Genomic DNA, 24,343 nt, shown 5'->3' on the forward strand with positions numbered 1-24,343 from the left:
CGCTCAGCTTCTGGAATATGTCGTAAATCTGATCCTTGAACCCCCGACTCAGCATCTCGTCGGCCTCGTCCAGGACGAACATCTTAATGAATTTGGGAGCTGCGGGGAGAGGGCAGGGAGGCCGTTAGCCTGAGCAGGGTGCGGGGGTCAAGGGGGGAGTCAGCCCCCAGAGATGCTGTTCTCAGTCAGAGAGCTCTGATCACGCCCAGAAGCCCCTGTGCCAGGCCTGGACGGCAGAACGCCTAGCAGGGGGCACAAGGTGGCACTGGCATCAGCTGACACGCATGGGGAATCGTCACTGAACAGATACGGTGCAGGTCCACGCCCACCCGCCCAGGGGGGCGCCCAGAGCGGGGACCCCCAAGCCATGGAACTTACACAGGTATCTCCTGTTCAACATGTCGAAGACACGGCCCGGAGTCCCCACAATGATGTGGGGCGCTTCCATCTGCAGCTTCTGCACCTCGGCCCGGACGTTGGTGCCCCCAATACAGGCGTGGCAGGAGGCCCCCATGTAGTCCCCGAGGGCCATCACGACCTTCTGGATCTGCAGGGAGGAAGAGGGGGTGAACGGCCGGAGAGCCAGGCTTCGCCCCAGAGGCGGCCGTATCTCCGCACCAGGCGAGGGGATCCCCGCACAATCAGCCGCCCCCACCCCAGAGGTGGCCGCATCTCCGCGCTTGGTACCGAGGGGCCCCCCCCAACAGCCGTGTGCCCCCAGCATGAACCAGCGACAGCCACCGCACGGGATACCGCGCTGGGATGAATGGGGGCTCGTCTCTCTCCCCCTGCTAGATTTAAGAGCTGCGCCACCAATCAGACGCGTCTTTGCCCAGATAGCAAGGGAGGAAGTGGGCGTGATTCCTACCAAGTAACCACGTGGACCGAGCTTGCTCTCCCACCTCCCCTCCCACACGCCTTGAGCCATGCCCCAGGACTCCTGGGTTCTCTCCCTGGCTCTGGAGAGAGGAGTGGGGTCTGGCGGGTTTGAGCAGTGAAGGCTGGGAGCCAGGACTCCTGGGTTCTGTCACCCTTGATGTCTCAGTTAAGAAAGGAGCGAGGCAGGGATTGTCACCTGACTGAGTCACCTCTTTAAATGAGGGGGCGGGGGCACTGCCCTGCCCAACTCACCTGCTGGGCCAACTCTCGGGTTGGGGCCAGCACCAAGGCCTGGGTCGCCTTGAGGTCCAGCTCGATCTGCTGGAGGATAGAAATGGCGAAGGTGGCCGTCTTCCCAGTACCAGACTGAGCTTGTGCAATGACATCATAACCTGGGGGAGCGGAGAAGTCACCGGTCAGCGCCCCGCCCCAGAGGTGGCCGCATCCCAGCACTTGGTAGCCCCGATAGCCGTGTGCCCCCAGCATGAACCAGCGACAGCCACCGCCCGGGATACTGCGCTGGGATGATGGGGGCTCGTCTCTCTCTCCCCCTGCTAGATTCAAGAGCCGCGCCACCAAGCGGACGCCTCTTTGCCCATTAGCAGGGGAGGGGGAAAAGTCCGGCCGGGGTCTCCGCCACTGAAGTCTGCCCCGCTGGGACCCATGCCCCCCTCCCCAGGGGCTGACTCACCCTTGATACAAGGAAGAATGGCTCTCTGCTGGATGGCGGAGGGCTTCTCAAATCCATAGGCGTAAATTCCCCGCAGCAGGGACTCCGACAGGTTCATGTCGTCAAAGCTGTCAACGATCTCATTCCAGTTGCTCTGAGGGGGGGGAGGAGGAAGGGGTTAACACCCCCCCATAAAGTCCAGCCCATGAATTCCCCATGCACCCCCCAGCCCCTCGAGACTCCTGTCTTGATCCCCACCACTGCATACAAACCTCTCTCAGCCTGCTGCTGGCCTAATTCACCATCCCCGAAAGTAATCCCGTCTGGGTACCCCCGCATCTCTAGTGACACCCCATTAGGCACTGCTTTGCTCCCTGCAGCCCCCCCCCCCCGCAATGAGCCCATCCACCCCCCTGCACTTCAGAGCCTCTGCCACAGCCCTCCCCCCGCCCCCCCCGGATACCCTATCCCTTCCCCCAAGGAGCCCATCCACCCCCCTTGCACCTCATGGCTGCCCCCCCCCCAACCTGCACAACTCATCCTCCTGCTCCACAGACCCACCCCCCCCCAGCGCCAGCCCACCTCAATGATGCCATCGGGGTCCATTCCCTCGGGGCCATTGTCTCTAGAACTGGAAGGCAAAAGGGAGACAAAGGGTGGGGGTTAGACGAGGTTAGCGAGAACCAGACGGCGCCCCCCGGGGCTGCTCCCCCGCCCCCCTCCAGACCCTCACTTGAGGGGCCCCCCCGTTCACCCCGCCACCCCCATCCATCCACCAACACCATCAGGACCCCCCTGCACCCACCCCCAGGGGCAGGGTGTGCCCCCCCCTTCTCCAGGGGGCCGAGCGCCCCCCTCCTTTCTAGACGCCCCCCCAAATCACGTCCTCCTCACAGCCTCAGCCTAAAGAGCCTGGGGGGCTCAATCCCACCCCCCCCCCAGCCTGGGGGGCTCAATCCCACCCCCCCTCCCTTCCCATCACCCCCAGCCTGGGGGGCTCAATCCCACCCCCCCCTCCCTTCCCATCCCCCCCCCCAGCCTGGGGGGCTCAATCCCACCCCCCCCTCCCCAGGCTCCTGTCAAGCAGGGGCCGGAAGTGGCCCCCGCGCCCCGGAAGTGGCCCCCCCCCTTCCCTGCCGTGACCTCGCGCCGCCCCCAGGCCCGGCCCAGGCCGCTCCACGTGCTCGGGCCTCTCCCTCGGCCCTTCCCCCCCCCCTCCTCACACCCGGAAGTCCCGCCCCCCTCTGCCCATTGGCGGGGAGGCCGGCGTGACGTCACGGCCGCGTTCCCCGGATGCCCAGCGGCAGGACAATGGAGGCGCCCGGCGGGGCCGCGCGCTTCTCCTCTCCCGCGCGCGCGCCGCCCCCCCGCAGGGAAAGAATGGATTCGCCCACCGCTCCTTCCCCCCCGCCCTTCCAATAATGGACTGGGCCGGGGAGGGGGGATCGAGAGATGGGATCGTCCATTTGCTATCTTCCCCCCCCACGCCTTGCGGATGGATCCGCCCAGGCGAGACCAACCCGCATCCCCGCGCCCCATTAACGCCCCCCCCATTGGGTGGTTCCGTCATGTCGTCCCCACAAAAGAGTTACTGGAATTGGGCTGCCCCCCCCCCCCACAGGATTCCCCCCCCGGGGAGAATCGACTCGTCCCCTCCCCCCCCCGCAGGATCGAATGGTTCCGTCCGGAGCCAGCCCGCATCCAGATCGCCCAGCGTCACAAAATGGCGTCGCGCACCACACCGCCCGCCCGCCCCCCCCCAAACTCGGGCGGGGATGGTTCCGTCCAGCCCCCCTTCTCGGTGGCTCGAACTGCACCCCCTCCCCCTGAGCGCGAATGGGCTCGCCCACCTTGCTCTCTGCCCTCCCCCCCAGGCCCGGATGCTTCCGCCCGCGTCCCCCGGGGAGGGGGTTTAAATGGACTCGCCCATCCCCCGCCAAAGGAGAAGGAAAACAAGGGATTGATTAGCCCATCCACCTCCCAAACCGGAATGACACCCCCCCTCTCCCCAAAACGGGTGGTACCGCCCAAAGGGCGCGTGTGCGTGGTCGATTTGCGGCCTAAAAGCCCCTTTCCTATCATGGGCTCGCCCGACTCCCCCCCCGCGGAATGGTTCGGCCTGCGCACGCAGGGAGCAGAACGCCGCGGGGGTCGCGCCCGCCCCTCTGGGGGACTGGGCAGTGGTACGCTCCGGCGGGGCCTAGCCGGGGCCGCGCGCGCACTCACCGGCTCTCCAGACACGCAGACATCCTGGGCAGGATCCTTCCCCCACCCGCCTCGCCCCGTCTTATAACCCCCCGGCAAGCCCCGCCCCCGCCCCGCTCCCATTGGCCGCCCGCCCACCGGCCCCGCTCCCATTGGCTGCTTCCCCGCCCAGGGCCCGCCTCCCGGCTCTGCGCCCATTGGCCGGCTCCCGGCCCGTGACGTCAAAGCCGATTGAAAAGAGGCGTGTGACGTCAAGGCGCCCTGCCCCCCCCACTTCGGGGGACCCCGCCCGCCAGCGGGGTGAGTCAGGCGCCAACACGCCGGGCGGCGATTGGCTGGCGCGCGCGCCCGTCAGGGCTCAGCGAGCCAATGGCCGGGCGGGCAGGAAGGGGCGGGTTCCGGGGCCGGAAGTGAGGCCGCTAGGGGTCGCACACGTGGGTGGGGAAAGGCTGGGGCCTGCCTTTGTGCGCGTCTCGCCCACCCGGGCCGTGACCCCTCCCGGCCCCCGTACCCCAGCCTCCCCCCATCCCGGATGCCCTCCACCAGCCCCCCCGCCACAGGCCCCCCCCATTCCCCACAACCCCCCCCGGGATCCCCTCCTACCAGCCCCCCCGCCAACCAGCCCCTCCCCATCCCCCCCAGCCACAGCGCCCCCCCCGATCCCCTCCACCACCCCCCCCCGCCACTGCCCCCCCACCCATTCCCCACAACCCCCCCCCGGGATCCCCTCCACCAGCCCCCCCGCCAGCCAGCCCCTCCCCATCCCCCCCAGCCACAGCGCCCCCCCCGGATCCCCTCCACCAGCCCCCCCCATTCCCCACAACCCCCCCCGGGATCCCCTCCACCAGCCCCCCGCCAGCTAGCCCCTCCCCAGCCCCCCCGCCACAGGCCCCCCCATTCCCCACAGGCCCCCCCGATTCCCTCCAACCAGCCCCCCCACCAGCCAGCCCATCCCCAGCCCCCCTGCCACAGGCCCCCCCGGATCCCCTCCTATCAGCCCCCCCCGCCACAGGCCCCCCCCGATTCCCTCCAACCAGCCCCCCCCCATTCCCAGTGCTTCCCTATCCCCTCCTACCAGACCCCCTGCCACAGGCCCCCCCAGGATCCCCTCCTACCAGCCCCCCCCGCCAGCCAGCCCCTCCCCATCCCCCCCGCCACAGGCCCCCCCCATTCCCAGTGCCCCCCCATCTCCTCCTACCAGCCCCCCCGCCACAGGCCCCCCCAGGATCCCCTCCAGCCAGCCCCCCCATCCCCAGCACCCACCCATCCCCTCCTACCGGACCCCCCCACAACCCTCCTGGATTCCCCCCCATCCCCTCCCACTAGCCTCTCCCAGCAAGGGCCCTACCCAGAGCTATCTAGGTGGGGACAGCTTTGCTTCGAGCCTCCCCTGTCTGTTCCCTGCCCCCCCCCCCAAGCTCATTCCCCACCCTGGGCTTCCACAGGCACCTCTGCCTGCCTCAGTTTCCCTCCTCCAACAGCTCCCCCCCACCCCCACCAGACCACAGTCACACCCCTGGGTCCACCTGCCTGATGGCTCTGATGGCCAGGTGGGGGCTCTTGGGCCGTGGGCCTGCCCCAAACCCATTCAGCGCTGGGGGGAACGGATGAGAGCGGGGCGCCTGGTGGGCTGGGTGGCCGCCAGGCAGGGGTTGGCGGGGCCGTCGGCGGCTGCGGGGCTCCGGGTTTGTGGGCCTGTTCTCACAAACTGGCGTTTCTCACCCTGCTCCCGTTACTGGCTCCGGGGTCACCGAGCAGAGACTCTCAGTTAGGGGCCCACAGACGAGAGGACCCGGTAACGCGTTCCCCCGCGTGACCATTGGGCCACCATCAGACTCCCGCTCCAGCCGGGCTGAGCCCATGGATGGATTATAATTGGGGGGCGCGTTAGCCACACAACGGCATCGAAACCGGTCCCCAGGCTGCAACAAAGGTCAAAGGTTTGGCTGCCACGCACGGGCCAAACGCACTCAGAGGCCACTGGGCGTCTGCTGGACCCCAAGGCAGAAAAGTACGAGCAAATGCATCAAATATAACACCACCCCCGCCCCCACGCTAAGGTGAAATATTTCCAAAGCCGGCGCGTTTGTGTTTAGACGTTTTCGGCCCATTAGGGGGAAAAACCAGATGTCGTTTCGATGGGTCGGGGCCCTTTGGGCGAGGTGATGCTGTTTGCGGATCGCCTGGCCCGGGACTTTGAAATGTTCCGCGAGAAAGAAAAACTGCCCAAGGTCTCCAGCCACCCCCCGGCTCCGTGCCCGGCATGGTAGCACTGGCCTTGGTCGAGCTGCTGGGCGACCCCGCCGTGCTCCAAATGGTGCCAGGCTGGTAAATTAATAGCATGCTGGATTGCTGGACTCCTGGGTTCTTTCCCTGGCTTGGAGAGGGGAGCGGGGTCTAGTGGTTAGAGCAGGGGGGACCCACAGATCCCTTTCCGCGGTACTCCTGCCTAGGCAGTCCGTGCCCATTGTGTGCAACTGACTATTCCTTACTAAGTGGGGTACTGTGCATCTGTCCTGATTGAATTTCGTCCTCTTTCCTTCAGACCATTTCTCCGCCTCGTTTTGAATTTTAATCCCCTCCTCCAAAGCGCTTGCCACCCCTCCCAGCTTGGGTGTCGGCCACCAACTCCAAGCGTGCTCTCGCCGCCATTATCTAACGCCCTGATGAAGATACAGAACCGATCCCTGCGGGCCCCCATTCGTTATTTCCTGCCAGCTTGACTATGAAGCGCTGATAACTCCTCGCTGGGAACAGTTTTCCAACCCGTTCTGCACACCTCTTATAGTAGCTACTACTGTCGTAATAGTTTGTGAGGTCACGTGAGCCAGTATCAAAAGCCTTACTAAAGTCAAGATAGACCCTCTCTACCGCTTCCCCCCTAGCCACGAGGCTTGTTACCCTGTCAAAGAAAGCGAGCAGGTTGGTTTCATGCGATTTGCTCTTGCCAAATCGGAATCATAGAAAATCAGGGTTGGAAGGGACCTCAGGAGGTATCTAGTCCCACCCCCTGCTCACAGCAGGACCGATCCCCGACCAAATCATCCCAGCCAGGGCTTTGTCAAGCCTGACCTTAAAAACCTCTAAATCCATGCTGACCATTACTGATCACCTTATTATCTGCTTGGTGTTTGCAAATTAGTTGCTTAATTCTTTGCTCCGTTATCTTTCCGGGTACCGAAGTTAAGTTGACGGGTCTGTAATGCCCCGGCTTGCCCTTAGATTGGCCCTCTGGAATCGCTCCCGTCTTCCAGGACTTTTCGAAGATAAAGACCAATAGCCGAGCTATCTCCTCAGTCAGCTCCTTGAGTGTTCTAGGATGGACTCATGTTAGCAACAAGGTCAGGGAAAGCGAGGGCCCCTTACTGAATGGGGGAGGCAACCACGTGACAGGGGATGTGGAAAAAGCTGAAGTACTCAATGCTGTTTTTGCCTCGGTCTTCACAGACAAGGGCAACTCCCAGACTGCTGCACTGGGCAGCACCGTGTGGGGAGGAGGCGAGCAGCCCTCAGTGGAGAAAGAACAGGTTAAGGGCTGTTTAGAAAAGCTGGACGTGCACAAGTCCATGGGTCCAGATCTAATGCAGCAGAGGGTGCTGAGGGAATTGGCTGATGCGATTGCAGAGCCATTGGCCATTGACTCTGAAAATTCGTGGCCAGTGAGGGAGGTCCCCGACCATTGGAAAAAGAGCAAATAGAGTACCCATCTTTTAAAAAAAGGGAAGGAGGAGAATCCGGGGAACTACAGACTGGCCAGCTTCACCTCAGTCCCTGGAAAAATCATGGAGCAGGTCCTCAAGGAATCCATTTTGAAGCACTTGGAAGAGAGGAAGGTGATCAGGAACAGTCAACCTGGATTCACCATGGGCAAGTCATGCCTGACCAACCTGATTGCCTTGTATGATGAGATAACTGGATATGGGGAAAGAGGTGGATGTGATACATCTTGACTTCAGCAAACCTTTTGACACGGTCTCCCAAAATATTCTTGCCAGCAAGTTAAGGAAGTATGGGCTGGATGAATGGATGATAAGGTGGATAGAAAGCTGGCTAGATCGTCGGGCTCAACGGGGAGTGATCAATGGTTTCATGTCTAGTTGGCAGCCGGTATCAAGCGGAGAGCCCCAGGGGTCGGTCCTGGGGCCAGTTTCGTTCAATATCTTTATTAATGATCTGGAGGATGGTGTGGATTGCACCCTCAGCGAGTTTGCAGAGGACACTAAACTGGGAGAAGAGGTAGATACGCTGGAGGGTAGGGATAGGATACAGAGGGCCCTAGACAAATTAGAGGACTGGGCCAAAAGAAATCTGATGAGGTTCAACAAGGACAAGTGCAGAGTCCTGCACTTAGGACGGAAGAATCCCATGCGCCGCTACAGACTAGGGACCGAATGGCTAGGCAGCAGTTCTGCGGAAAAGGACCTAGGGGTTACAGTGGACGAGAAGCTAGATATGAGTCAGCAGTGTGCCCTTGTTGCCAAGAAGGCCAATGGCATTTTGGGCTGTATATGTAGGGGCATTGCCAGCAGATCGAGGGATGTGATTGTTCCCCTCTATTCCGCATTAGCGAGGCCTCATCTGGAGTACTGTGTCCAGTTTTGGGGCCCACACTACAAGAAGGATGTGGAAAAATTGGAAAACATCCAGCGGAGGGCAAAAAAAAATGATTAGGGGGCTGGAGCACATGACTTATGAGGAGAGGCTGAGGGAACTGGGATTGTTTAGTCTGCGGAAAAGAAGAATGAGGGGGGATTTGATAGCTGCTTTCAACTACCTGAAAGGGGGTCCCAAAGATGATGGAGCTCGGCTGTTCTCAGTGGTGGAAGATGACAGAGCAAGGAGCAATGGTCTCACGTTGCAGTGGGGGAGGTCTAGGTTGGATATTAGGAAACACTATTTCACCAGGAGGGTGGTGAAGCACTGGAATGGGTTCCCTAGGGAGGTGGTGGAATCTCCTTCCTTAGAGGTTTTTAAGGCCCAGCTTGACAAAGCCCTGGCTGGGATGAGTTAGTTGGGGATTGGTCCTGCTTTGAGCAGGGGGTTGGCCTAGATACCTCCTGAGGTCTCTTCCAACCCTGATCTTCTCTGATTTCATCAGGCCCTTGGTGACTTGAAGACATCTAAGGTGGCTGAGTCATTTTTAACTTGTTCTTTCCCTGTTCTAACCTCTGCTCCTAGCTCCTGTTCAGTACGTGGGACGTCCAATCCCCGTGAAGCTTTTCGGTGAAAACAAACAAAGAAAAGTCATTTAGCACTTTCGCCATTTCAACGTTTACTATCATCGTTTCCCTCCCCCCTCGTTGAGTAACGGGCCGACCCCTTCCTTGGTCTTCCTCTTGCATCTAATGGATTTGCCAAATGTTTCCTTGTTACCCAGTATGTCTCTAGCTAATTTGTTCTCATTTTGGGCCTTTTGAATTTTGTCCCTACGTATTTGTTTATATTCCTTTGTCATTTCACCTAGTTTCCACTCTTGCGTTTCAGATCCTTGACGATCTCCTGGTTAAGCCAGGGTGGTCTCCAGCCATACTTCTCTCTCTCTCTCAGGGCAATCGTTTGCTTTTGCACCCTTAATCACGTCTCCAAAAAAAAAACGGCCAAATCTCTCAAACTCGTTTTCCTCTTAGACTTGCTTCTCACAGGATCCTACCTACCAACTCCTTGAGTTTGCTAAAGTCGGCCTCCTTGAAATCCATTGTCTTTATTATGCCGTCTTCCGTCCTATGCTTCCCCGGAATCACGAACTGTCTTCCACATTCACATTCTCAACCAGTTCCTCCCCCTTCGTCAAGGCCTCGCCCCGAGTTGCTTTCTCCACCTTCTGAGCGAAAAAATGGCCTCCAGGGCAGTCCAAGGATTAGTCGGATCAGCTGTCCCCTGCCACATTGTTTTCCCGACAGACGTCGTGGTAGTCGAAGTCACCCGTGGCCACCAAGTCCCGGGCTTCGGCTGAGTTTGTTGTTTCAAACTCGGCTTGTCTTACCAGTGTCCCGTTTCCCACCCCGGCGCCCCCTAGCAGACATTCTTCCTCCAAACGGCCAACACGGGGAAACAATTTGCCCCGCTTGGCGGGCGGGGCGGGGGAGTACACAGGGGAAATGACACCCCCTCCCCGCAGGACCCACATTTCAAGCCCAGGGGGGGTTCTCCAAAGAAACAAAGTTTATTGCCCAGAACAATTTCCCGCCGCATTATATATATATATATATATAAAAAAAAAAGCTTCTCATCTCACAGCCCAGTGTATAAACTTGTGCCCCCCCCCCCCCCAACATACAACTTCACTAACACAAATAACCCATGGGAGAAGAAAAGTTGGGGGTAGAGATTCCAACGTCATCTCCCCTCTGCCCCCCTTCCCCGAGGTGTGGGTAGAAATGGCTCCTTCTCCCCCCGCCCCCGTAGTGACACCCCTCCCCCCAAAGCTGGTGTCTCCCCAAAATTCAGGGGTAGGGGGTGTATTTACCATAACCCCCCCCTCCAAATATGTAACAAGGGAAACTGGGTTTAAATATGAAAAAAATAATACAGAACCGGGGGAGAGGGGGACGCCCCCCCCCCCCCCAAGTAAAAAACGGTCCCCCAGAAGTCTGGTTGGCAGGGGCAGGAGGGAGCTGGGATTAGCTGCCTCCCTCACCCCGGCTTGAACAGTTCCAATGCTACAGAGTTAATGCCCCTTCCCGCTGCCCGTCCTGGGGTTCGGGGTGCCCCCCCCGGAGCGGGGGAGGAGGCGGTGTCCGCGTGGCCCCATCCGGAAGGGAAGAGGTGGGTGCGTGGGGGGGCGTCTCACACGCTGAGTTTGCAGTGGCAAAGCTCCTTGTACATCTGTCGCCGGAGCTTCGGCATGTCCTGCTGGGTGAAGGTGAATGCCCGGCCCAGCGCCAGGAACTTGCAGTACTGGGGGGCGGGGGGGGGGGGGGGGGAGAAGCAGAGTTAACCAGGGGCACAAAGAAAAAGTTTTCCCCTCTAGGGGGCGCCAGCTCCCACCCGGACCCAGGGTGGGGCCTGGTTGGCTCAGGGGGCAGGGAATGGGGCCCAGAGCTTGTCCCCTCTAGGGGGCGCCGGCTCCCACCCAGACCCAGGGCGGGGCCTGGCTGCCTCAGGGGGGCGGGGAATGGAGCACGGGGCCTGTCCCCTCCAGGGGGCGCCGGCTCCCATCCGGCCCCAGGGCGGGGCCTGGCTGGCTCAGGGGGGCAGGGAATGGAGCCCAGGGCCTGTCCCCCTCCAGGGGGCGCCGGCTCCCATCCGGCCCCAGGGCGGGGCCTGGGGCCCAGGGCCTGTCCCCTCCAGGGGGCGCCGGCTCCCATCCGGCCCCAGTCCGCGTGAGCTGAGCTCGTCGGGTCTCAGCCCAGTTCCCGGCCCATCACCAGCGCGGGTGGCGTGAGACGCGGCCCACCAACGCGATGGGGAAAACGCACGGTTGGACTCAGGGGGCGGGGGAGAGAATGCGAACGGCGTCCCTGCAGCCTCCGCTATGGGCGGAGTTGGCAGGTCTAAGGGGGGCCTAGTGGCTGGGGGGCTGTCAGTGTGCACAGGGGGAGATCTGGGCGATGGGGGGGGGGCCAGTGAGGAACCGCTGCTCCCACCGGCTCCCCCCCAGCCCCAGCCGCCGCTCACCTGCAGGACAAAGGCTCCGCAGTCGCTGTCGTTATTCTGCCTGGCCACGTTCTGGGGAGAGGGGAGGGGGGGCGAGTGAAGTCCGAGCACCCCCCTGCCCGCGGCAAGAACCCAGCCCCCACGCCCTGCCCTGACCCAGTAGCCCCCACTCCCCTCCCAGAGCTGGGGAGAGAACCCAGGAGTCCTGGCTCCCAGCCCCCCCCCGCTCTAACCACTAGCCCCCACTCCCCTCCCAGAGCCAGGGAGAGAACCCAGGAGTCCTGGCTCCCAGCCCCCCCCCCCGCTCTAACCACTAGCCCCCACTCCCCTCCCAGAGCTGGGGAGAGAACCCAGGCATCCTGACTCACCATCTTAAAGGAGCCCCTCCAGCCATCTCTGAAGTCCGGCCGATCCTTCTTGTCTGCTTCAGCCTGGAGGTACCTACAGATGTGCTGGGGGGGGGGTTGAGGGGGGGGCAGGAGGAGCACAAAGGGGGTGACTCAAGGGGGGGGGGGAAGGGGCCACTGCCAGGAGTTGAGGGTGCAATGGATGCCCCCTGGAAAGGACAGGCCCCTGCCCCATTCCCCGCCCCCCTGAGCCAGCCAGGCCCCGCCCTGGGGCCGGGTGGGAGCCGGCGCCCCCTGGAGGGGACAGGCCCCGCCCCCTGCCCCCCTGCCCGGTTACCTTGGGGCAGCGGCGGTTGAGCGTCCGCTGGGAGTCGAAGTAGGTGATGCTCTTCTGCCTCACGTCCACGGAGACCAGGGACCAGTGCACCTCCAGGTGGATGGGGATGAGCAGCAGGTCCTTGTTGAAGATGTCCACCTGCGGGGGGCGCCCCACGCACTCAGCCAGCCAGCCACCTCCTCCCTGCCCCCCAGCGCCGCCCTGGGGCCAGCCCTGCCTGCCAGGGGGGAGAGCGCCCCCTGCCGAGCCCCCGGCCCCACTCCCTGCCCCAACTGCGTCCCCTAGCGCCACCCTGGGGCCAGCCCTGCCTGCCAGGGGAGAGAGCACCCCCTGCTGAGCCCCCCGTCCCGCTCCCTACCCCACTGCGTCCCCTAGCGCCGCCCTGGGGCCAGCCCTGCCTGCCGGGGGAAGAGCGCCCCCTGCCAAGCCCCCCAGCTCGCTGCCTGCCCCCCAACGCCCCCTAGGGCCAGCCCTGCCTGCCAGGGGAGAGCGCCCCCTGCCAAGCCCCCTGCCCCCCAACGCCCCCTAGGGCCAGCCCTACATCCAAAGGGAGAAGGCCCTGCCGAGCCCCCGGCCCCGCTCCCTGCCCCACTGTGTCCCCTAGCACCACCCTAGGGCCAGCCCTGCCTGCCAGGGGAGAGCGCCCCCTGCCAAGCCCACCTCCCCGCTCCCTGCCCCTCAGCGCCCCCTAGGGCAAGCCCTGCCTGACGGGGGAGAGCGCCCCCTGCCGAGCCCCCCGCCCCGCTCCCTGCCGCACAGCGCCCCGACACACTCACATTTTTGGTCCAGCGTTTCACCCCCTCGTACCCCTTCGTTCGTAGCTTATCATAGAAAAAACTGTTGAAGAAATGGACCTGGGGAGGGAGGGAGCCTCTGTTTAGACACCAACAGCCCCAGGCCGGGCCCTTGCACCCGGCCGGGCGCAGCAGGGCCTCTGGGCTGCCCCAGCCCCACAGCTCTAACCACCAGCCCCCACTCCCCTCCCAGAGCTGGGGAGAGAACCCAGGAGTCCTGGTTCCCAGCCCCCCCGCCAACTCTAACCACCAGGCCCCACTCCCCTCCCAGGGCCAGGGCTTCTCCGACTCCTAACAAGTCTCTGCTGAAGTGGTGGGGCAGGCCTGATTTACCCCAGTGGGGGGTGCAGGGGAAGCCAATGACTGGGGTAACAGGGGCTGTAGGTCGGGATCGAGGGGGGTCAGTCCCCATCAGCTGCAGGTTGCCACCTAGTGGCGGTTCCTTAGAATGGCACCCCGCCACCCCGAAACTCAAGGTAAGAGGGCGCTCACCTTGTCTGGCACCGTATCCATGACGAGGTCCCCGTACATATTCATGACCTACGCACGCAACAGTGAGAAAGGACAGGGTTAGGGGCACCCCACCCCACTCCGGGCCTGGTGCCCGGCGCTGTGATGCGACCCCCTCTGGGGCGGGGCGGCTGGTTACACAGAGACCCCCCTCGCCCGGCGCTGAGATGCAGCCACCTCTGGGGCGGGGTGGCTGGTTATACAGGGACCCCTCGCCCAGTGCCGAGACACCCTGGGGCTTGGGGGCCAGTACTGACTGCCAGGGGAGGGCCCCCTGCCCTGCAGTGCCCCCCCCGGTGGGCTTGCTGAGCGCCCCACCTGGTCATTGAGCCAGTTGGGGCCGTAGAGTGTCTGCAGGTCGTCCATGGTCAGCACGTGGCGCTTGTAATTCACCCGGAAGCCCCTCACCATGGCGTTGCCCGGCATGCGCTGGTACGACTGGATCAGCTGCTGCACCGTGCCCTTCCTGTGGAGGGGGGTAGCCAGGGGTGGGAGGCAGGCATGAGAATGGAACCCAGGAGTCCTGGTTCCCAGCCCCTCCCCCTGCTCTAACCCACCAGCCCCCACTCCCCTCGCAGAGCCAGGGAGAGAACCCAGGCGTCCTGGCTCCTAGTCCTCCCCCGTCCTGCTCTAATCCCTCCCGGGTACCTCTGTGGCGTGGAAAACTCTTGCTGGAAAATGTCTTCTAGCTTCTCCACCACCTCATCGGTGCTGACGGGGATGAGGCTGCCGTAGGCCTGAAGGAACTCATCCAGAATGCCTGCGGGGTGGAGAGCAGCAGGATAGAATAGCTGAGGTGACAGTGCTGGGGGCTGAGATGCGGCCACCTCTGGGGTGGGGCGGCTGGTTATACAGGGATGCTGCAGTCAGAGACCGCGATTCATCTTAGCTTGCGTACAAAAAGCAAGCCTCTTTCCACCACTGATGTTTATAAAAAACGCTCCCCAAGATCACCGCATTGCGGGCAGCCTGAGACCCTGGCTCACTGGTGCGTCATGTCCCCCAGACGAGCTAAGTGGGATGTTAACTCTGAAACCTAGTGATGGTGCCTGGTTTTCTCTGGGTCTTAACTGAGTAGGGAAGCATGGAGAGTCGCCAAAGGGGAGGAAGCCAGAAAGCGGCACTGCCCGGCGGCATGGCTGCGTCCTGTCCTAATCCCTCCCCTTCACCCCCCCAAGGCTGCTGAACGAAAGCCTGACACCTTGTGGCGGGAGGTCAACGCTACACCCGTTTTGGCGTGACGTCCTCCTGCACTAGCCCCTCCCCTGCCTTCTCCCCACCTTTATTGGGGGGGCCCGCATAGGGAGGGGGGCCTACAGCTCCTTACTCTGTACACAGGTGACGTGTTCCTCCCGCAAGGGGCTGAGTTGTGCCGCCTTCTCCCCGGGGGGCGCCTCTCTCGGGGGCCCTCCGGGCCCATCTTTGGCCCGGAAGAACTCCTCCACCGCGTGGGCCCCGCCGATGCTGCAGACATTGCTGATGACGATGCTGGGGTCCGAAGAGGCGGCGGCCAGGGCTCCGAGGTCGCCGTCGGGGGCCAGGGAGGCGAAGCCGTTGGGCAGGGCGCCCGCGGGGCCTGGGGGCGGGGGAGGAGACATGGGGCCCGTTACGCTGGGGGGAGGATGGGTGTAAGGGGTTCCCTATGGGTCCAATTCCACCCCCTCTGCCATAGCCCCTTCCCAGAACAAGCAATGAGGCCCCCCCGCCCCCTTCTGGTTACCTGGGTCCCCGTCCAGCGTGGGCGCCTCTCTCCTGCTCCCGGGGGGCGACCGCTCTGCTGGGAGCCGGGCGCCGTCCTCCCCGCCCACCTCCATGGCGCCGTCCGCCCGCTGCAGCTGGGCGTACTGCGGGTACGGGAGGAGCCGGGCTCCTCGCCCATCAGCGCCCCCAGCAGGGTGAGCCGGGGGGGCGAGGGGGCGAAGGCCCCGCCCAGGTGGTAGTCCAATCGGGGCGAGGGGCGGGGCCGGAAGCGCAAGGGGCAGGGCCCTGGCTTGGCCCCGCCCTGGCAGTCCTCCTCCTCCTCCTCCAGGGGGCAGCCTTTCAGGTCGTCGTCGGGCTGGGAGCCGGGCGAGAGGGAGGAGCGAGTCCGCTTGGCGCTGCCCCGCCGGCGCCCCCGGCAGGCCAGCTTGCCCCACAGCTTCCAGGGGAAGGCCAGGGAGGAGCATTTGGAATACAGCAGCATGCGGAAAGCCCGCCGGGCCCGCTGACGCCGTCGCAGCTGGCAGCGCCGCCTGCTGGCCCCCAGGAGCGGTGGCCGCCCCCCGGCAAAGGGCCAGTCCGGGCCTCCGCTCCTGGCCACCTTCTCCCCGGTGGTTTTGCTCCGGGCCCAGCCCGCGACGCGAGGCAAGTCCCAGTCGCCGGCGTGGCCTTCCTCCTCGCTGTCGAAGCCCGGGGGTTGCTCTTTGGTGTAGGCCAGCCGGCGCCCGCCTTCGAAGCAGCCGCCATGCTTGGGGGCCGGGGGTTGGGGCTCCTCCCAGTCCTGGGACGCCAGGCGCAGCCTCTCCCGCCTCGGGGGCTCACGGAGCCCAGGGCTGGGGCCCCACAGCTTCTTGGCCTGGATGGTTTCCTTCATGGCTCCGACGTGCCTGTAGGGAGCGGGGGACAAGGGTAAGGGCTGCCAGCCTCCTGCTGCACTGGATGCCAGGGAGATCCTGGACTCACTGCCATGCCACCCATCCCGTGCCTCAGTTTCCCCCATGCTCCTACTCTGCTGGGTACTGAGGGAGGAGGGGTGGCAACACACCTCACAATGGGAGAGTCACCGTCAGCGTAACAGGGGACCTCTGATCCCAGCTGGGACCTGGCACAATCAGGCCAGGAACTGCCCAGACCTTATCCAAATCCAGTCGGGGTGGTGGGGGGCATCCGTATCTTGGGGTGGGGGGTGGGGAGAACCTCGATGCCAGGGGGACCCCAATCCTGGTCGGACAGGGCCTGTGCAACACTCAGCATAAGTCCCCGCCCAGTTCGAATTCCTAGACGCTACCGTAATGGACTCTCTTGAATCGGTTTGAGGCTGGTTTGGCCAAATTTGTTTCACCCCCGGACAGGGACCCATTGATTCTGGACCAATTTGGGAGCCTCCACACTTCTTCCGTTGGCCTCTGTAGCTGTGTCACTCCCAGGATATGAGAGAGACGAGCTCTCGGGGACCCAGAGAGTGTCCGTGTGTAAGCTCAAACCCCTGTCTCTTTCGCCAGGGAAAACCGGTCCAATAAAGGGTGTCTCACCCTTCCTGGTCTCTATATTAAATCACAATACGTTTGCGTGTCTGACTGAAAGCTCTCTGAATCCTGTGTCCCATTGTGGTGCCCACAACTTAAGGACGAGGGTGGTGAAGCACTAGAATGGGTTCCCTAGGGAGGTGGTGGAATCTCCTTCCTTAGAGGTTTTCAAGGCCCAGCTTGACAAAGCCCTGGCTGGGAAGATTCAGTTGGGGTTGGTCCTGCTTTGAGCAGGGGATTGGACTAGATACCTCCTGAGGTCCCTTCCAACCCCAATCTTCTTCTTCTATGATCCATCGGAGAGGGGTAGGAATGAAAGAGCTGTAGGAATGATTCAAAAACCAGCCTTAGATTGAGAGACTCAAAGAGCTCGGTCTCGTTTGCTTGGCAAAGAGAAGGTGAAAGGGTGACTTGATCACTCTAAATATCTACCTGCGGAATAAATATTGCATAACGGGCTTTTCAATCTCGCAGAGAAAAGTCTAACACCATCTCTGTGCGCACTGACAGCCCCCCAACTAGAGAAATGCACAGGGGGGAAAAAGGCGTACAGCTTGGAAAAGAGACGACTAAGGGGGGATACGAGAGAGGTCTCTAAAATCATGACTGGTGTGGAGGAAGTAAATAAGGAAGTGTTATTTACTCCTTCCCAGAACACAAGAACTAGGGGTCACCAAATGCAACTAATAGGCAGCAGGTTTCAAACATACAAAAGGAAGTATTTCTTCACACAATGCACAGTCAACCTGTGGAACTCCTCGCCAGAGGGTGTTGTGAAGGCCAAGACTATAACAGGGTTCAGAAAAGATCTAGATACGTTCATGGAGGATAGGTCCATCAACGGCTATTAGCCAGGATGGTGTCCCTAGTCTCTGTTTGCCAGAAGCTGGGAATGGATGACAGGGGATGGATCACTTGATGATTCCCTGTTCTGTTCATTCCCCCTGGGGTACCTGGCATTTCCACTGTCAGAAGACAAGATACTGGGCTAGATGTACCTTTTGTCTGACCCAGTCTGGCCGCTCTTATGAGAATAATTAAACACTGGAACAACTGACCAAGGATCGTGGTGGATTGTCCATCACCGACAATGTTTAAATCAAGATCGGAGGCTGGGAATTTGGAGGAGAACCTAACTGGTTTGAAGACAGAGCTTCAGCAGTTTAAGAATGGGATTATCTGACAGGGTTGCCCAGTAGGGCAGGGGATCTTGTCTCCATGATGTAAGAGGTCCCTTCCGGTTCTGTTGTGCATCTGTGCAGCGCTGGAATCGCCAGATCAAATCCAACCAGCCTCAGACACTTCAAACAAAGATGTAAAAACCCTACAGATGGGGGATAAACTACCCCCTACAAATGTCTCGTCTTGATCTCTGAGATCGGCTTAAATCCTGAAGCATGAGGTAGGTTTAACTGCCCTTCCAAAACTCGTTAGCGTTCACTATCCTAACTCTGGATATTCCAGAGAGATGGCCAATCCCTCTTTGTATCTTGTTACGTTGCTGGCCTGAAGCAGAGAGTTCCGCCGATTAACCGCAGTTAGACAATACGTGCAAATGAAAAGGTGGCGAATTCAAACCTGATCAAAGGAAATTCATTTCATGGACTGTCCCCTTGTTCTTGTCTCAAGACAGAGACAACAGAAATTCCCAGTCCGTCTTCTTTATCCCAATATGGTTAAGCAAGACAGAATTTAATTATTTTTTATAATTCCGATGGATATTATATCCATGTTTATTTTTCAGCCTTTCCCATGATTTTTAGCCATTTACATTTTCACAGTTGTGCAAAATGATGGGTTGCCTTATTTTAAATGTTTTTATCTATTTCAAATTTTCACAGCTGGGCAATAATTTAACAACAGTAAAAGTTGAGCTCCAAAAAGCTAAAGATTTACAACCGTTTAAAACACGGACTGTCAATAGCACACGTCAAAACTGATTTAAGGATATCGGCTTCCTTCGCCTAGCCGTAAATGTCAATGATCATCAATGAAAATATTTTCTCATCTGTCTGCGTGTGTACACTGAAATCGACTTTTACTTAATCGTCCCAAGTCTAATTATTTTATTGACTTTTAGCATCTCCCCTCTTATTTATCTCCTTGCGAAGAAGATTCATCTTAGAAGCTCGCTTGATTACAGTCCTGGGGAGAAAATTCCGGGGACTAAATTCTTTAAGGTAGCAGAGAAAGGCAGATCAAGATTTTAACGGCTGGAAGTTGAAGCCAGGCAAATTCCGATACGTAGGGCCCTACCAAATTCACGGGCCATTTTCACGGTCATAGGATTTTAAAAAATCATCAATGTCATGATTTCAGCTTGTTAAATCTGAAATGTCACGGTGTTGAAATTGCAGGGGTCCTGACCCAAAAAGGAGTCGTGCGGGGAGTGGGGTTTGCAAGATTATTGTAGGGGGTGTTGAGGTACTGCTACCCTTACTTCTGCCCTGCAGCTGGCAGGGTGCTGCTCTCTGCTTGCGCAGCTCTGAAGGCAGTGCCGAAGTACGGATGGCAATACCATGACCCCCCTTAAAATAACCTTTTTTGGGTCAGGACCCCCAGTTTGAGAAACGCTGGTCTCCCCTGTGAAATCTATATTGTAAAGGCACACAAAAGACCCGATTTCACAAGGGGAGACCAAATTTCACGGTCCGTGACGCGCTTTTAGTGGCCGTGAATTTGGTAGGGGCCTTACTGATGTGGTACCAATTTGCAACAGTGAGGGGAGTCGCCGTTGGAACAAACTCCCACATGGTGGATTTTCCATCAATTGAACTCTTCCAAGCCAGACCAGAAGACGGTACATAGTCCAACGCAAGTGAGTGGGTAACATTTAATGGGGATATACTGGGTCCGACTCATTAGATGATCTGGCCTTAAATCTAACAAGCTGAAAGCTATCCTGGCATGAGCACCTTCCTATCAATATAATCGTGCCACACTATGCTACGACTGACTATTACCAGTCTAGCTTCTTTCACTCCAAGAGGGTGTTTTTAATATACACTATACTCCCGTTTCCCCTTTTATCCGAATCTCTGCATTACCCAAGGAAGGGATCTGGAGAACGCGGAGGTTCAGATCATAAAGCAGAGATCCCTGGGCAGGACTGAAGACAACAACCCCTGCCGCCGATTCAATTTCTCTGCACTCTCGCGTACCCAAATAAATTCCGGGTCCCCCGGGGTGTTTCGGATAACGGGGAGCGTACCGATATAAAGTGGGGCTTTGGCAGAAAAGCTGTGTCCAAAGCAGCTTGCCTAGTGTAGACACGACCTGCTGCTGAAATAGAAAGCTTTCCCAAGGTAGGCACAGCAAAGATGTGACCTCCCTGCCATGGAGGAAAGAAGCAATGGGGGGGGGGGGGGACGATGACACAGAGCCATGGGCACGGGGTGAGACTGGAGGGCCCTGGCATGGGAGAAGGCAGAATGGAGAGAGAATGGGGCACCCTGGTATGGGGCTGAGAAGGGAATCGGGGTGCACACAGAACCACTGGCATGGGGGAGGAAGATTGGGGACACACAGAACTTCTGGCATGGGGGAGACTGAGGGACCCCAGTATGGGGGGGGGAAGAGTCCCTCGTGTGGGGGGGAAGTGAGGGACCCTGCCATGGGGGAAGGAGGCAATGGGGGGGCACAGAGAGCCCCTAGCACAGGGAGCGGAGGGAATGGGGATACAGACAGAGCCCCTGGTATGGGGGAGATGGGAAGAAGCTGCAAGAGAGGGGGATGGGAGGTGGTCCCAGGGAGCCTGTCAGGGGGTGGGGAATGGCGGGAGGCAAGGAGCTGCCCGCATCCACAGTGAGCTCGACTAATCCAGCTGCGCAGCGTGCGTGCCCTCTTGTTCGCATTACCGGGCATGGACCGGGAGGCCAGGGCGCTAGGCAAAGACACCCAGAACAAAGATCTCACCACCTCAGAGACGGCAGCGGCTCTCTCGATGGCTCTCACGAGAGCACGGGAGTGGCTCTCTCGATGGCGAACGGGCAATGCTCGGGATCGGGCAGCAAGGGCCGGGACAGCAAAGACAAGCCGGCGATAGAGATGGGGGGGGGGGCAGGGGGAAAGCCAACGACCTGCGGAGCCGCGTGGAGGGGGGGATGAGCAGCACTCGCGGAGGCCAGGAGAAGGCCGAGCCAGCGACGGAGCCGGGAAAGGAGGCGAGTTCGAGCGAGGGACGGGAAAGGCACCTCGACGCTGCAAGAGTCAGGACCTTCTGGGTTGGAACGGCCGCAGAGATCAAAGCAGCAGCAAAGTCGCATGGTTTTTCACTCGGGGGGTCAAGCCCGGGGTTTCGGGGGGTGGGTTAGCGAACCCGAGTTAAGCCCACGCCGCAGGGCGGCCGTACCCCCGGGAGCCCGGCCGGATTCGGAGGCAGCCTAGAAGGGAGGCAGAGGCCTGAGTCCAAGCCCGACAGGGTGTTTTGTCAGCGACCCCCCCACCCCCCAGCCCCGATCCGGCGGCAAAGGGCCAAGCCCCCCCATGGCGGTGCTGGGCTCTCCGGCGACTGGGGGAAGGGGTGGACCGGGGGCGGGTGTGTCTCTTCCTTCCCTTGTCACAGCGCCGGGGGGAGGGGGTGGGGGCCGCCCCGGCCAACCCCACTGAAGCCCCCCCCCGGGCCTGGGTATGTGGCGGGGGGGGGGGAGGAGGGGAAAGTGCCTCGGACTCCAGGCAAAGCTCCCGGGGGGGACGGGACTGGTGGGGGGGGGGCTCTGCCCTGAGATCCCATCAGCTCCCCCCCAGGAGAAGATCAAGGGAGGAAAGGGGAACTGGGGGGGGACACAAAGCCTCTAACACCCCCCCAGAGCGGGGGAGGGGAGGAGCGGACCCAGGTGGGGACAGGGCGCGCGGGGGGAGGGGCGGCGGCGGACCCGGGTGGGAACAGGGCGCGCGGGGGGGAGGGGGGGCGGCGGACCCCAGTGGGGACAAGGCGAGGGGGGAGGGGGGGCGGACCCGGGTGGGGACAGGGCGGGGGGGGGGGAGGGGCTGCGGACCGCAGTGGGGACAGGGCGCGCGGGGGGGAGGGGCGGCGGCGGACCCGGGCGGGGGGGGAGGGGCGGCGGACCGCAGTGGGGACAGGGCGGGGGCGGCGGACCCAGGTGGGAACAGGGCGCGCGGGGGGGGAAGGGGCGGCGGCGGACCCGGGCGGGAACAGGGCGGGGGGAGGGGCGGCGGACCGCAGTGGGGACAGGCCCGAGGGGCGGGGCCGGCCACTCACCCCCCCCGGAGAGCGGGGCCTCGCTCCGGCTCCCTGCGCCGCCGCCGCCGCCTCCCAGGACCGAGGAGCCGCCGGCGCCGCCCAATGGCGTCATCAACCCGCGCGCCCGAAAAAAAAAGGGGGGGCCGCGCGCGCCGCGTCACCTCCGCCGCCCCGCCCCCTCCCCCGGACGCAAGCGCCGCCTTACGTCACGTTCCCGGCGCGCGGCGTCACTCCTCCCCTTCCCCCCCCCTCCGACTGCACGCTGCGTTCTGCGTCACCGCGCTGCCCCCTTGGGCGGGGCCACGCCTCGCTCCTGGGGTGTCACGTCACGGCCACGGCGTGCGTCCCTCAGAGGGAGGGGGCGGGGCCTGATCCTTCCCGTGGGAGGGAGGGGCTGGGAGAGGGAGCCTGGGAGGCCGCGGGGCATTGTGGGACAGGCGGTCACCCCATTTGCCCCAGGGCATTGTGGGACAGGAGGCCGCAGTTGCCCCAGGGCATTGTGGGATAGGTCACCCCAGGGCATTGTGGGACAGGCGGCCACGGTTGCCCTGGTGCATTGTGGGATAGGTCGCCCCAGGCCATTGTGGGACAGGAGGCTACGGTCACCCTGGAGCATTGTGGGACAGGAGGCCGCGGTCGCCCTGGTGCATTGTGGGATAGGTCGCCCCAGGCCATTGTGGGACAGGAGGCCACAGTCGCCCTGGAGCATTGTGGGATAGGTCACCCCAGGGCATTGTGGGACAGGAGGCCACAGTCGCCCTGGAGCATTGTGGGATAGGTCGCCCCAGGGCATTGTGGGACAGGAGGCCGCAGTTGCCCTGGTGCATTGTGGGATAGGTCGCCCCGGGGCATTGTGGAACAGGAGGCCACGGTCGCCCCGGCGCATCATGGCACAGGAGGCCATGGTCACCCCGGGGCATTGTGGGACAGGAGTCTGCGGTCGCCCCGGAGCATTGTGGGATAGGTCACCCCAGGGCATGGTGGGATAGGAGGCCATGGTCACCCCGGTGCATTGTGGAATAGGTCGCCCCGGGGCATCGTGGGACAGGAGGCTGTGGTTGCCCCAAGGCATTGTGGGACGAGAGGCTGCCCTGGGGCACCCTGGAACTGGAAATGGTCCTGGGGCATCATGGGACACTAGGCTGCCTTGGGGCACTGTGGGACTGGAGACCATCCTGGGGCATTGTGGGAGAGGAGCCCACCCCCGGGGCATTGTGGGACAGAAGGCCGCCTGGCACGACGGGTCGGGGCACGAGGCCACGTCCTGTCACGGAGGGCTGGCAGAGCCCTGCACGTTTTTCTGGGAAGGCAGCCTCCCCACCCCCCCAGTGCCTCAAGGCATCGTCTAACAGCTGCCACGTGCTGAGGCTGAGAGGGGTGACCCAATGACTCCCTTCTGGGCCCTGCCCCCGGCCTGTACAAGACCAACGGCCCCAGCCCCGCCCTTGCGCTGCAGCCGGGCTTGGAGATGGGGTCCGCTCTGCCTCCGCCTCCCCACGTACTGCGGCTGGGACTGCGGCTGGGACTTCCACAGCGCTGGATGTGATTTGTTGGAGGAAGAGGCAACGCAGCTGCTGGAAAGGGAAATCACGCCTCGCTGATCTACTACAATTCTTTCAGGGGCATCAACAAACACGTGGACAGTGCATCTGGCGTACCTGGACTTTCCGAAAGCCTTTGACAAGGTCCCTCACCGAAGGCTCTTAAGCAAAGCAAGCAGTCACGGGGTAAGAGGGAAGGTCGTCTCATGGGTGAGAAACTGGCTAAAAGATTGGGAACAACGGGTAGAAATAAACAGTCAGTTTTCAGAACGGAGAGCGATAAACTGCAGGGTCCCTCAAGGATCTGTACTGGGACTGTGCTGGCTGGAGTATGGAAGAGCTTCTGTACGAGGAGAGATTAAAAAGATGGAACTGTGCTGCTTGGAAAAGAGGATTACGGAGAAGGAGATGATACAGGTCTATCAAATCATGAATGGTGTGGAGAAAGTGTATTTATTTTCCCTTTCACATAACACAAGAACCAGGGCGACGTGCTCAAGTTAATAAGCCGCAGCTTTAAAACCAAACCAAAGGAAGTACTTGACCCAACCTGGGGAACTCCTTCCCAGGGGATGTTGTGAAGGCCAAAAGTATAACATGGTTAAAAAAAAGAATTAGTTACGTTCCCGGAGGATAGGTCCATCAGTGGCTATTAGCCAAGATGGTCAGGGGGACAACCCCATGCTCCGGGTGGCCCCAAACCTCTGACTGCCAGAAGCTGCGATTGGACAACAGGGCAACTTTCCATTGATCCAGCCCCTGTTCAGTTCCTTCCCTTGGAAGCACCTGGCACCGGCCCCCGTCGGAAGATGGGATACTGGGCTAGATGGACCTTTGGTCTGATCTTCTATGGCCATTCTGATGTGCCCGTCAAGCCATTTTAGAGCGGTCAACCCCTTCCACGGTAGAGTCCTTTAGAGAGGCTAACAAAGGAAGCTTCAACCCAGCCCCTTCCCTGTAGCTGGATGCCCGTCTCCAACCTGCTAACAGGACTCTGATCTGCCCACCATCCAGTCCCCTCCCACCACGTTTGTTTG

The 24,343-nt window shown here is 61.3% G+C and overlaps 2 protein-coding genes and 1 non-coding gene across 3 annotated transcripts in view; all 3 read right to left on the reverse strand.

Annotated features, from left to right (window-relative positions):
* The window catches only part of EIF4A1 (eukaryotic translation initiation factor 4A1), a 4,260-nt gene extending 434 nt beyond the window's left edge, over positions 1 to 3,826 (reverse strand). Inside the window, exons 1-6 of the mRNA XM_074941089.1 lie at positions 3,776 to 3,826; positions 2,132 to 2,180; positions 1,571 to 1,703; positions 1,132 to 1,271; positions 379 to 547; positions 4 to 99 (exon numbers count right to left, since the gene is read on the reverse strand). Coding sequence (XP_074797190.1) covers positions 4 to 99; positions 379 to 547; positions 1,132 to 1,271; positions 1,571 to 1,703; positions 2,132 to 2,180; positions 3,776 to 3,798 — 610 coding nt within the window. The 5' untranslated portion in view covers positions 3,799 to 3,826. The remainder of the gene's footprint in view (positions 1 to 3; positions 100 to 378; positions 548 to 1,131; positions 1,272 to 1,570; positions 1,704 to 2,131; positions 2,181 to 3,775) is intronic.
* LOC141979072 (small nucleolar RNA SNORD10) lies at positions 178 to 304 on the reverse strand. Its single transcript, XR_012636501.1, has one exon. It is a non-coding gene; the product is annotated as a small nucleolar RNA SNORD10 (small nucleolar RNA).
* Positions 3,827 to 10,193: 6,367 nt separating the features above from the next.
* On the reverse strand, positions 10,194 to 21,877 carry SENP3 (SUMO specific peptidase 3). Its single transcript, XM_074941193.1, is given in 12 exon segments — positions 10,194 to 10,651; positions 11,372 to 11,422; positions 11,719 to 11,802; positions 12,035 to 12,172; positions 12,811 to 12,888; positions 13,321 to 13,368; positions 13,657 to 13,804; positions 13,987 to 14,098; positions 14,666 to 14,914; positions 15,059 to 15,196; positions 15,199 to 15,923; positions 21,780 to 21,877. Coding segments are annotated over 12 exon segments (1,980 nt in total). The 3' UTR covers positions 10,194 to 10,540.
* Between the last annotated feature and the right edge of the window lie 2,466 nt (positions 21,878 to 24,343).

This window comes from Natator depressus, chromosome 28 (genome assembly GCF_965152275.1).
Source record: "Natator depressus isolate rNatDep1 chromosome 28, rNatDep2.hap1, whole genome shotgun sequence".
In the NCBI taxonomy this organism is placed as follows: domain Eukaryota; kingdom Metazoa; phylum Chordata; order Testudines; family Cheloniidae; genus Natator; species Natator depressus.